Source organism: Physcomitrium patens, chromosome 16 (assembly GCF_059467195.1).
Source record: "Physcomitrium patens ecotype Gransden chromosome 16, ASM5946719v1, whole genome shotgun sequence".
Classification (NCBI taxonomy): Eukaryota; Viridiplantae; Streptophyta; class Bryopsida; order Funariales; family Funariaceae; genus Physcomitrium; species Physcomitrium patens.
In genome coordinates this window covers 7,804,288-7,817,066 of record NC_143425.1, presented here as the reverse complement: position 1 = coordinate 7,817,066, position 12,779 = coordinate 7,804,288, and the positions used below count along the sequence as shown (strand labels likewise).

Sequence of the window (12,779 nt, the reverse complement as noted above, 5' to 3'; positions counted from 1 at the left end):
ATAGATGGTTCTTGTTATATGAAACTATTAATATTCAATACACAAATTATTAGTATAATAACTATTTCTTATTTTTAGAGTTTAATAAAAATAAATTATATAAAACAATTTCATTTTAAGGAATCAAATTGTGTCACAAGTTTAACATGTCAAAACTCTCTAAAATAGCTAAAAATAGAACTATCCTAATATAAAATAATGATATCATTCCAACAAAAATTCATTCCACATTCATCCCAAACTTCGTATTCGTCAACCTCTCCGAGTGGAATTGTCGTCCACTAGAAAGGATTTGCTTTTTCCATTCGGAAAAAGTAAAAAGTCACTCCTAGGGTTGGGGGAATGAAAGCCTTCCTTCCCACCAAGAGACGTCGATGACGACGAACGAAGACGGAATCCGTCGTCGTCGTCCGGGCAGGCCAACCAACACAGAAAGAACCAAGTCAGTGTCAAGGAGGCCAGAGCGTGCGAAGAAGAAGATGCCAATACTAATACAACTCTACAATTGGGCGGTAGTGTTGGGAATGCGCAAACCATGTCAACGATTCACCTGAGAAATTTGTTGGGTTGAGTGTGTGTTTTGCAAATTCATACGCTCTGATTGTGGAGAGCAAACCTGTGACTGAGCTAGAGCGAAGCAGCAGCAACAGCAGCATGTTAGGCGGAGCTGTGGACCTCGATGTCGCCTTCATTGGCGTGGGCTGCAACAGAGTCGTCGGAGCAATCGCTTGGGGCCCCTGCAATCTCGTAGCGTTTGCTGCACATCACTCTGTAGCTGTCTTCGATCCTAAGGTTCGTCTTGGCAGAAGGGATCGATCCCCTGCAACTGTTGTGTTTGAATTCTGTGGGTTTGGTTGGGTTGTGGGTTTAGTGCTTAAACCCTAGTTAGTTTTGTATTGCCGCGAGGATTTTTTTGACGTGTCGCTGTTTTGCTGCACCATGATGGAATTCGACTGAATTTTGTTGCAAGATGATTTATCATTAGGTCCCTATTCTTGCGATTCACTTCATGTTCACGGGTTTAGAAAGTTTGTTGATCATGTGTACGTATTGGCGTGAATGCTTTGTTGGACAAAGTAGATTGTGTCCGCTTCACTCGTGTTTCGAGTTGCAGCTAACAAATGTATGTGCATTGTGCGCAGCTTGCTAGAGTACTTACAACCTTGCAAGGTCACAAGGATCTGGTAAATTGTGTAGAGTGGATCCCTAAGCATGGCATTGGAAATTCAGGTACTGTTTTTGTTCTTTCGTGTCCTGCCAATGTTGCTAGATTTTAGGTGCTTTGAGTTATAATTTATGGAAACAGTTCCACATGTGCAATCGGTGGCTTTATTAGGCACATGCCTCTTGTTGTGCAGGTGAGACTGGCGCAGAGAAATTTCTGTTGTCAGGAGGTGCTGACGGAGGGATCTTTGTTTGGGCTTACTTGCCTTCAGAGAACGAGGTGACGAATTCTTTTGTCGTTCTCTTGACCTTGTACGATATGAGTTTTGGATAAATTTTCTGGCTTGCTTAGTGAACCATGTCCCTTTTGTAACCTTTTGATAGGTATCTCAGATGTTATTTAATTGGCTTCTAATTGATGAATTAGCATTTTCACATTGTTGCGCGTTGTATTGCAAATTTGCATCTAGTATACCAAGAATGACTGTAAAGAGCATTTTTGAATTGCCTAAAATTCCCTAACTTGATTACGGGCGGCATATCAACAAGTTAGCGTCTGCTTGTAAAGCTTTGCTGATCCGTTTCAATGTTTGCGATTCTCCTCTGCAGTGGAGGGTGGCTAAAGAAGTTCCAGGAGCACATGATAAAGCAGTTACATGCATAGCAGGGTGCCAGCTCTCAGCAAATGAGACACTCGTCGCTTCAACATCTTCCGATGGCACAGTTCGTGTCTGGCATGCTTCCGTACCAAAACAAGCCGGTGGTAATTTTTTTTTTTTTTTTTTTTTTTTTTATCTTTTAAGATTTCGATGAATGGCAAATTGTGTTATTACGTGGTGAATCTTATCATTTCTGTTTTGACATCATCCTCTCTAGTATTATGACACAGTGTTTCAGATCAGAAAATCTTTGTTTGCATGATTTGAGGTTCACTGTGCATAGGCCTGGGTGGTAGGTGCTTGCGAATTCACTATGCTTCAAAGTATCAGTGTTGGCACAAAAGTTATGGTTGCCGTAACGCTCTCGCCTCTCCCGAGCAGTTCCAGCTCATATCTGATTGCCGTGGGAGGACTTGACAATCATGTTTATTTGTATGTTGGATGCACGACGGGGCAGGTACTCACTTAGTTTCCTATCTCCGAGTCTCGCTCATCGCCTTTGCGTGTATTAAACATCAATCTTTTCGGTGTACCGAATGTTGCTTACACTTAGTATTTCATGCTTGCTGTAGTTCAAGCAAGTCTGCCAGTTAAAGGGTCATCAGGACTGGATACGAGCACTGGATTTCTCTTGTCCTGTCAAGGATGAGTCTGGTCTTGCTGTGTTTTTGGCAAGCTCTGCCCAAGATAGGATGATTCGCATGTGGAAGATTTGTGCGAAAAGAGGTTCATCACCGGATGTGAACATAACCACACAACCTAGTCTCAGAATGTATATTGAAGGGCCTGTTTTCAAGGCAGATGGTAACTCTTGGCAAGTGTCGTTGGAATCCTTACTAGTAGGTCACGAAGACTGGGTATATTCAGTGGTATGGCAGCCTCCGCAACATGTTGACACTGATGGGATTCCTCTTCAATCGATGTGTGTTCTGTCAGCTTCTATGGATAGAACCATGATGATATGGAAACCTGATTTCAAGTCAGGAATCTGGATGAATGTTGTCACTGTGGGTGAGCTAGGCCACACTGCTTTAGGCTTCTATGGAGCGGCATGGGGTCCTCAAGGAAATGCTATACTTGCTCATGGATATAGTGGATCTTTGCACATGTGGGCTAAAATTGGAGATGACTGGATACCTCAGCTTGTTCCATCTGGTCATTCTGCTCCAGTGGTGGATTTATCTTGGGGCAAGCTGGATCGCTATCTCTTGTCTGCAAGCCATGATCAGGTAATTTTTGTTTTGTTATGTTTGCATGTTTTTTCAGGTTTTGATTTAACATCTTCTATACAATCATAAAGTACAGTTCTAGTGTTTACGTGATATTGTTACTAGCCTTTTTCCAATTCTAATTCATTAGCCTGAAAATCTGAATCAATTTACTAATCCTTGTTTCTGCTTTTTCAGACTACTCGTCTGTTTGCTTGTTGGGAAAGAGACGGAGATGAGGCGGGCCTTAGACCATCATGGCACGAAATTGCCCGACCTCAGGTGCATGGGCACGACTTCAATTGCCTAGCAGTGGTCAAAGGTCCAGGAAACCACTGTTACGTGAGCGGAGCAGACGAAAAAGTCGCGAGAGTCTTTGAAGCTCCTGGAGCCTTTCTAGATAGTCTGAACACATTTACAGGGTTGGCAGATGCTGATGGATTCAAGAGGGAGGATGTTCAAATCATAGGTGCAAATATGTCAGCTCTCGGCTTATCACAAAAGCCAATTTACACTCAAGGTGAATTCCTCTTCAGAAAAGATTACGAATGCATTTGATCATTCCCTTCACAAAACTTAAGGTTCTGATATTGTACTGATACGACAGGAGCTGCAAGAAGAGACGTTGGGAACGCAGAACTAAGCGGCGACCCTATGATGGAGGAATTACCAGAAGCGAAACCCATGATTCTTACAGAGCCCCCTTTGGAGGAACACTTGGCGCATAACACACTTTGGCCAGAGACACACAAGCTGTATGGTCATGGCAATGAACTCTTTGCCATGTGCTGTAATAATGGCGGTCAGCTTCTTGCAACAGCTTGCAAGGTAACTTGACTTGGACCTGATGTTTATGGGATTGATGCATTTTTGACATGATTTTTAACACGCTGGATTTTTGGTTGATTGGCTTCAAAATACCTGCTGATTAATTTGCGTCTATTCTGAGCAGGCTCAAACTATGAATGTGGCTGAAATCTGGTTATGGTATGTCAATTCCTGGAGAGTTGCTGGACGACTGCAGTCGCACACGTTGACCGTAACTCAGTTAGAATTTTCTCCTGATAATCTATTTCTGTTGTCCGTCTCCCGAGATCGCCATTTCACAGTGTTTCAACTCAAACAATCAGGTATGAAGATCTCTTCATTTCATTTATATTGCTGATATCAACATGCATGTAGCACAGGGATGATCGGAACAAAAAAAACATAATAATACATACCAAAGGGTAGTGTTTTGCTGTGAAAATGGTTTTCAATTGGAAAACCGACGACAGTTTTTTCGTAATGGTCATTTGTTTCTTGCAATTATGTGTATTTCTTTACATGTAGCTTCATCTTGGTGTATTGACGTAATAGGTACTGGGGAAGAGGAGGTCCAGCACAAGCTATTGGCAAGAGTAGATGCCCATAAACGTATCATATGGGCTTGCTCTTGGAGTCCGTGTTCCCGCTTTTTTGCAACTGGATCACGGGACAGATCAGTCAAAATTTGGGAACTTTCAGAAAATGGTGATGGCAATTTTCAAGTGAAGCTCATCACCGCACTTCCTCTCTTCAAATGCAGCGTGACGGCTTTGGCCTGGGCCCCATTTACTGCGTCGCAGAAATCGTATTTACTTGCGGTTGGGAAGGAAGACGGTACACTTGAGGTGTGGAGGGGTTTTGTAACACCTTCTGCGGATGCTGCCACTTCAGAAAAGTATCCGCAAGAGACAAGAAAGCTAGATATGTCCTTTTGTTCAAGAGTGGAGAGGTTTCTGTGTCATGGAGCCACAATTCACCGGCTCCGTTGGAGAGACCTATCCACCTCTGTCACACAGAAGCAAGGTGATCAACAGAGTGGGTTGGAAATCAGCAAAGATTTAGAGAGGTTGCAGTTGGCCTCATGTGGGGCTGATCACACAGTAAGGATTTATGATGTTCACATCAGCTAATATGATTTGATAACCATGCCCTAGACATTCCTGTCTTGAACACATGTGCACTGGCTCTCCAATTCTAACATGTTAGAGATCTTCACTGGAAGTGTTGTTGTACAGTTAATCCGCTTCATTGAGAACTTCATGAAAGTCCAAACTTAGGCTTGGATAATATTTTCTATGTTTATTGTTCTTCGTAAAGCCCTTGAATCTAGCCAGTTTTTTTTTCCAAGTGCAATTACGTCGAAGTTCTTTATCTGTTTGGTTATTCTCACAGTTACCAAAACTTGTGGGGTTAGTTTGAGCCCGTAGATAGTGAGACGGTTCTCACTAAACCTGGAAACAGTATTCGCTCAAAACGGTAAAACGTCTCGTCTGTATGGGTGCGGCTGTGAGTCAACTACCATTCTTCCCTTCACATTCTTTTGGAGCATTTATCTTCCCATGCCAAATTGGTAAAGCTCATTTGCGTTTATCTTAATGCTGTGAAGTAAGGTTGTTTCTGTAGCCTACTCGTTGCTGCAAGATGACTGGAGACGTGAAGGTTGCAGAGGGCAAAGACCTGACCAGAATTGAACGTATCGGAGCGCACTCGCACATCCGTGGGCTTGGTCTCGATGATGCCTTCGAAGCGCGCAATGTTTCGCAGGTATGTTGCTACTCAAATCATGACGGATCTTTGTAAGTTAAATGATCTGATAGGAGCAAAGGTCAGGTACAAACAGGAGAACGAATTGCTGAATCTTTCATAATCATGAAACTCACTGCAATAATTAGACCTGAGCAGCTCCGGAATGAGGGTTTGTTCGGTATGCATAACATGTGTATCACAACAACTGGAATGGCTTATCTCAAGTTTTGACGTGATGATTCAAATTGTGATAAAACTGACAAGGTCTTTGTTAAGACGAATCGGTTTCTCATCGAGGCTGGGGATGCTTGGACCTGCAGGGTATGGTAGGCCAGAAAGTTGCCAGGCGAGCAGCGGGTGTGATTTTGCAGTTAATAAGAGAGGGTAAAATCGCAGGGCGTGCAATATTGCTGGCAGGGCAGCCTGGCACGGGGAAGACGGCCATAGCTATGGGTATGGCCAAAGCTCTAGGAGAGGAGACTCCGTTCGCAATGATGGCTGGCAGCGAAATATTTTCTCTGGAAATGAGTAAAACCGAGGCTCTTACTCAGGCATTCAGGAAAGCGATTGGAGTAAGAATTAAGGAAGAGACGGAAATCATTGAAGGAGAGGTCATTGAGATCCAAGTTGACAAGCCAGCATCAGCAGGCGCAGCGTTGAAATCAGGAAAATTGACCCTTAAGACGACTGAGATGGAGACCGTGTATGATTTAGGTCAAAAAATGATCGAGTCTATTGGAAAGCAGAAAGTACAGCACGGGGATGTCATTGCCATCGATAAGGCGTCAGGAAAGATAACAAAACTTGGCAGGTCTTTCGCTCGCTCACGGGATTTTGATGCCATGGGACCTGCCACAAAGTTTGTTCAATGTCCTGATGGAGAGCTTCAGAAAAGGAAAGAGACGGTTCACGTGGTCACTTTACACGAAATTGACGTAATCAACAGCAGGTGAGAGTGAACTTGGGGATGTTTCCACTTAATAATGTTTTCTTCGACATCTCACGCTTTTATTTGTGTGTCTGGGAGAGAATGTGAGCAGCAAAAGCTTTGAAAATGCCAATATGATACAGGTCCCAAGGATTTTTGGCTCTCTTCGCTGGAGATACGGGTGAAATTAGATCCGAGGTTAGAGAGCAGATTGACGGCAAAGTTGCGGTGTGGCGGGAGGAAGGCAAAGCTGAAATTATACCAGGTGTTCTTTTCATAGACGAAGTACACATGCTTGACATCGAATGTTTCTCATGGTTGAACCGGGCATTGGAGAATGAAATGGCGCCTATTTTAGTTGTCGCTACAAATCGAGGCATTACACGCATCAGGGGTACAAATTACAAGTCGCCGCACGGTATCCCGATCGACTTGCTGGACCGTCTGCTCATCATTTCAACTTCGCCCTACACTGAAGAAGAATTAAGGAAGATTCTGGATATTCGCTGTGAAGAGGAAGATGTTGAGATGTCTGAGGATGCTAGGGATCTGCTCACCAAAATAGGGTATGGGTATTCTCATCAAATTTCTTTCGGCAATCACGAAAATCAACCCTTATGTACACATCATTGAGCTCTCTAGGATAAGGATTTCACTAACCAAGAATGTCGCGAAATTCCAGGCATGAAACCTCTCTCCGGTATGCAATTCACTTGATCAATGCTGCATCTCTTTCTTGCCAAAGACGCAAAGGAAAGGAAGTGGAAATAGAAGATATAAGCCGTGTGTATTCTCTCTTCGTTGATGTGAAGCGCTCGACGCAATTCTTGATGGAATACCAGGAACAGTTCATGTTCAATGAAATGACGCCTGAAGAAGAGCAAGAGATGGAGGAATAAGTTGCACCCCGAGTTGACGTTTGCCGTGAAAGCAAGCATCCTGCATTGCGGAATTCTTCGCCACGCGATGCAAATTACCAATACAGGAAATTTAATTAAGGACAGGTATAGATTATTGTAGAGCTACCATAACACAGGAATATAAAGACAATCAGAAGCGTAAGTGGTCGGGTACATATACAGACCTCGCAGCAGCATCATGAACACGTAATTTTCCAATCAAATGCGGTTCATTGCAGAAATTCCATCGCTGCTGTGGATAATGAATTATATATGTTACCGGTTGTACGTACATGGGCAATTTTCCCACGAAAACAGAGGGGAGAGGACAAGTTCTTCTCACACACTTGATCCACTCACACTATTGTTGCAAAGCGTTTCTTTCGCAAGGTTTGGTAACCATACTACAGAAGAGTAGTGGAAAATTAACAACGCGAGATTGTTTCGCATGATGAATATACTTCTACAATAATTTTCTTGTACATGAACTAATTCCTCACGCTCGACCTACAGATAAAAGTATTGGAATGAAGCACCGTCGTCATGTCCATCAATCCCCAAAAATATGATCACAAGTCATTTCTCTCCACAATCCTGATCAAATTGGTTCTGCTGGTACTCGTGCCTTCTCACACGGTTGTGTAAATAATTAAATTTGTAGAATGTATCCGTAGAATCTATTGCATGTGCAGGCCTTCGTATCAAGCAAGATGCTGCCGCATAACGATCAACTTCGTATTCAATTCCTGACTATGTACTTTCAGAGAACGTCAACCAGGGCTTCGCAAATGCAGCGGCAGATATGACAGTCGAAATGCTCTCCTCACGGTAACAATGCCAGCACACACATCCTCTGTACACTACACGTAAGTTCTGGTGAGGTTTCCATCGTCGTAAAACTGCAGAGAAGATCCCAGAAGGGGTTACCAATGGTATGTACTCATCGTTTCAAAAACGGCAAGATCTTCAACGGGGTTACAAATTATGGCGATGTGGCGTTTCAACGCAGGGATCACGAGGTCGAGAGACCCAGGCCTTGAAAATCGACTGCATCGCTTCGAAAAGTTGATTGAGATCCTCTTGCTCGAAGCCTCCGAAATATCCGTATCATTCAGGTATCTAAAATTCCAACTCATATCGGTGCTACTGTGACTCGATATCGCGGATAATAAATCATCACGTTGCTACGTCGGAACACAATTTTTTTTTTGGTTTTTTTTTAAGAGCATCTATACCTGGGAGAAGCAGCGATGGTAATAATTTTCGAGAAGATTTCGGGTCTTTCCTATGAGGCGAGGCAGCCAACCATACCCCCCACCGAATGTCCATCGTAAATGCTAGACTCCACCTCCAGCTCGTCCAGAATTGTGAGAAGATCATCGGCATATCCGTGAAGTGTAGAGTATCTGGAGAAGCTGAAGTGCTCTGGGTCAGTCGTTCCGGCTATCATATTATCGAAGAGGATTATGCTGTAATCATCGACGTGGTGAGGAACCAAGTGTTTCCAGACGGATTAGTCGGTGCCGAACCCGTGGGCCAGAACAACCAGCACCTCACCCATGCCAACCACGCAGACATTGTGTGATTCCACATATGTTGGTAACCCAGCCATTGTGCGATGAGTTGTTTTTCCTTAAATAAAGCTGGAATCTCTCACCACCGCCTCTAACGTCTAAATACCAAAAGCTAAGTATGCCGGACCCAGGCAATCAGTCGAGCGTCACCGAGTCTTGACATTCAGAAACTGAAAGTAAGCGAACTTTCTCCGTCGGTTACTCACAATTGCAGAATAGCAAGAATTCGAGAACATTGCTCGATACTGACGATATATCGAGGACAACAAATGCAGCGATCTGTGAGATCTCTACTGCCAATTTTTCCGCTAATATCAATCCGAAATGAGTAGTCTAAAAGGCATAGTATTCCTCTTCACAAGATGGATACGCAGCGAAATAACGGCAAACGAAAGATTGCTGCAATGGAAAGCAAATCGATTGACCCGTCCACTCATCGCAGTGCAAATCGTCGTCGTCTACCTCAACAGGAGCCATAAGAGCGCGTCAATCCTATAAAAATCTGACATTAGATGATCTTTTCAAGCAGCAGTACAGCTTAATCTTGTAGAACTGCGTCGAAAATAGATCATTGATAGATATCTGCTGCTATCTTTTTCGTAGGTCATGAAGCTCCAGAAATGCTGAAAACTCTCTCAGTTTCATATCTCATATTCTCCAATCTCCGATCACAGCTACTCCGTATCTCACCATCTTGCTCTATCCATCAAATATCAAGGAAAGCACTGCACAATCGTATAGATATCCTACCTCTGAAAACTAGACAAAACCGACTCCCGCCGCGAACCGAAGCAAAACGAATAAAGCGAGATAGTTAGGTGCCAGCCGAAAATAGGCAGCTGGATAATTATGACGATACGATTTTCAGTCCTCGCTGGAACATAATTAACTACTTGAGAGAGCAGTGACAAGGAGTCTCAGAGATCTGAAGCTGCGGATCAGAAGCACTACTTCACTTTGCTCCGATCGATTGGCAATATTCACGAAAGCTGCGGAGGATGCGAGGAGGTGACCTGGCGGCTACGATATAAATCGCAGCAGATAAGGGGATTTAACGGAGACGAAGAGCAAGGGAAGGATAAGCACTGGGAAAAGTGTACCAGCGACTGATGAACCAGCTCATTCTGCCTCGACGGATTCAATTGTATTGCTCCACATGACCTCAAAACCTCAAAACAACAATACCTCGCGTCCTTCTTCAACTGCTACAGTCCAAGCAATCATCAGGTCGAGGTTGTAGCTTCCCCTCTCCTATAAAGTGGTCCCTCCCCAATCTTCTCCTATATTTACCTCAATTCTCACTAAAGACAGAGAATCAATGGTATAGTGTTAGCTTCGCCATGTTTTTTGGGCTCTTCATTATAGCACATGTTTTGAGGAATTTGCGCAATGAAAAGCAAGTTCCTCAGCCACTTCCAATACATCTAAAGATTCCATGTCTCCAGAAAAAGGCCGCACGAGAATTAAAACGAGGAGGCTTCGCTGTACACTCCTGCCATTCATCATCCATTGTTGCTGTAGTGTACGTGGTGCATAAACACTAACTTTGAACACATCACGGAACTACAATAGACCTCATCGAAATGAACCACTTGAAGTGGCACCTTCTGTATCGCCGACAAGGATTGACATTATTCATGTGATCTCATTATTCGATTCAAAAGACCAGCCACACTGACTTCGACATGTCGTGACTGCTTCGTCAACTCTCTCTCACCGACTGCGTAGTTCAGACAATACTCTCCGACTACCTTCCTCAAACTGGTTCGGTCATCTGCCCCCTTCTAGATCAGGCAGGCAGGCACAAATTTACAACAGTCTGCGATGTCTCTCAAGAGGATGCCGTCAACAAGAATTGGGAGGACGTCTCACGGACTTGTCAACGCAGAATCATGCAGAACCTGGCATTGGTGAAGGCAATCTCAGTTGGCATGGACGTGCACCAGTCGCGGCAGAGATTGCCCGACTCCTTCCGTAGCAGTTAGTGCCGAAATTAGCTAATCGCCGGGAGGAGAAGCGACAGTAGGAAGCGACAAGAGGAAGCGGACCCAAGCAATACCCACCGCCTACTTCTTAACTAGGCATTCTAATCTGATATTTTTGTCCCATTGTCATTTACTGTCTACTTCCGCGACCCTATTCCTTTCATGTAATAGCTTTATCTTTCCGACCCCTTTCTTCTTTTGGGGACATCTTTATCTTTCCAAGTCCATTCTTCTTTTGGAAGGTATCTTTCTAGTTGGGATCTTTCTCTTTTCGCCTCACTACCATCCACTTTCCTTTCTATGGTCCTCTTTCTTGTTGGGCCCCAACTTTAGTCTGCTTTGGTAAAACATCTCATAAGTTGGAATGGTTTACTAATTGATGGGAAAAAAATAAAAATTAAAAAAATAGTCTTATATTATCTAGGGACAAGAGTTGTTAAGAGTAGTTTATACATGCATTATTTAGACATTTTTTTGAGAAACTGATTTCTTAGTATTAATAAATATAATAATAATTTTATTTTATTCTGATTTTCATAAATGTTTTTAGTCCACACTTTATATTGATTTTAGCTTCAATGATTAATTAAATGATGTGAATACTGCAATGAGTTCGATTAATTAACTTATTTATGTATAAATTTATTATTTTATACATTCATCATATTTTTTATATTATTTTTTATTTTTTATTTTACAAAATAAAATTTTGTGTTTCTTTTGTTTATTTCTATCTATAACTTTATTAAGTTATATATAAAAAATATTTTATTTTTAATAATAATTTTAAATTTATAAAATATATTTTATTTTATTTAAAAATAATTTTTTTGATTTTTAATATTTATGTAAAATAAAAATAATATATTTAATATATTTAATATATTTAATCATAATCTTAATCTAATATGTGTGTAATATTTTATGTCCTATTGTTAGTTTAAATAAGTTTTATGATTTTTAATCTTTTGAAATATTATATATTATGTATTTTTTTAATTTTTAATAAAGATTAAAAATCATAAAATCTTTTATCATATTATATATTATGTATTTTTAATATTACTTTTATAAATCAATCTTAAACAATATCTAAGCATAATTTTTTATTTAAATTCATTATTGCTGCATATTTAATATGTCTATTTTTTTCATTGTGTAGTCTTTTAATTTAATATCATATTATATATTATGGATTTTTAATATTACTTTTATAAATCAATCTTAAACAATCTTTTTTTTGTTTTACCACATCATGTAATATAATTCTGTTCTTTTATTGCTGTAGTTTCATTTTAAGTACTAACTCAATTAATTAGCTTGATTGTAACTTTAAGTAATTAAGGCCCTCACAAGCATCATATCATTCAAATCCAATCCAAATTAGGTTTGAATAAAATCAATAATAAACTCAATTCTTTTGGCAATGATGTCAATCTTGAACATCTTTCTATATCCAATATAATTAAATATGTGTAGTTCAATTTTGTAGGCAGTAATGTCAAGCTTGAATATCATTTCATATTCAATTTAATTAAAGATATGAGCTTGCTCAATTCTTTTGGCAATAATATCAAGCTAATATATCCTCTCATATATAATGTAATCAAAGATGTGAGGTTGCCTAATTCTTTTAATAATGATATTAACCTTGAATACCCTTCTATATCCAATATAGTCAAAGATGTGATATTGTCTAATATTTTTGGTAATAATATCAAGCTTGAATACTATGTCATATACAATGTAGTCAAAGATGTGAGGTTGCATAATTCTTTTGGCAATGATGTTAAACTTGAATACCTTCCT

The 12,779-nt window shown here is 41.0% G+C and overlaps 2 protein-coding genes across 2 annotated transcripts; both read left to right on the top strand.

Moving 5' to 3' along the window:
* Positions 1 to 474: 474 nt before the first annotated feature.
* On the top strand, positions 475 to 4,993 carry LOC112293762 (elongator complex protein 2-like). The gene is made up of 10 exons (XM_024543573.3): positions 475 to 792; positions 1,143 to 1,230; positions 1,359 to 1,444; positions 1,774 to 1,927; positions 2,120 to 2,280; positions 2,396 to 3,052; positions 3,230 to 3,551; positions 3,639 to 3,859; positions 3,984 to 4,161; positions 4,391 to 4,993. The coding sequence occupies exons 1-10, from the start codon at positions 655 to 657 to the stop codon at positions 4,966 to 4,968; spliced, it is 2,583 nt and encodes an 860-aa protein (XP_024399341.1). The 5' UTR covers positions 475 to 654; the 3' UTR covers positions 4,969 to 4,993.
* Positions 4,994 to 5,340: 347 nt separating this feature from the next.
* On the top strand, positions 5,341 to 7,653 carry LOC112293763 (uncharacterized). Its single transcript, XM_024543574.3, has 4 exons — positions 5,341 to 5,602; positions 5,905 to 6,533; positions 6,656 to 7,078; positions 7,195 to 7,653. Exons 1-4 carry the CDS (start codon positions 5,480 to 5,482, stop codon positions 7,409 to 7,411), a joined length of 1,392 nt encoding a protein of 463 aa, XP_024399342.1. The 5' UTR covers positions 5,341 to 5,479; the 3' UTR covers positions 7,412 to 7,653.
* The last annotated feature ends 5,126 nt before the right edge of the window (positions 7,654 to 12,779 follow it).

Bases quoted from the DNA above. Each gene is read 5' to 3' on its own strand.
- LOC112293762 (XM_024543573.3), top strand. From the start codon at position 655: ATGTTAGGCGGAGCTGTGGACCTCGATGTCGCCTTCATTGGCGTGGGC. The intron at 793-1,142 runs GTTCGTCTTGGC...CATTGTGCGCAG, and splicing joins TAGCTGTCTTCGATCCTAAG to CTTGCTAGAGTACTTACAAC. The intron at 4,162-4,390 runs GTATGAAGATCT...TTGACGTAATAG, and splicing joins GTTTCAACTCAAACAATCAG to GTACTGGGGAAGAGGAGGTC.
- LOC112293763 (XM_024543574.3), top strand. From the start codon at position 5,480: ATGACTGGAGACGTGAAGGTTGCAGAGGGCAAAGACCTGACCAGAATT. The intron at 5,603-5,904 runs GTATGTTGCTAC...TTGGACCTGCAG, and splicing joins AAGCGCGCAATGTTTCGCAG to GGTATGGTAGGCCAGAAAGT. The intron at 7,079-7,194 runs GTATGGGTATTC...GCGAAATTCCAG, and splicing joins GATCTGCTCACCAAAATAGG to GCATGAAACCTCTCTCCGGT.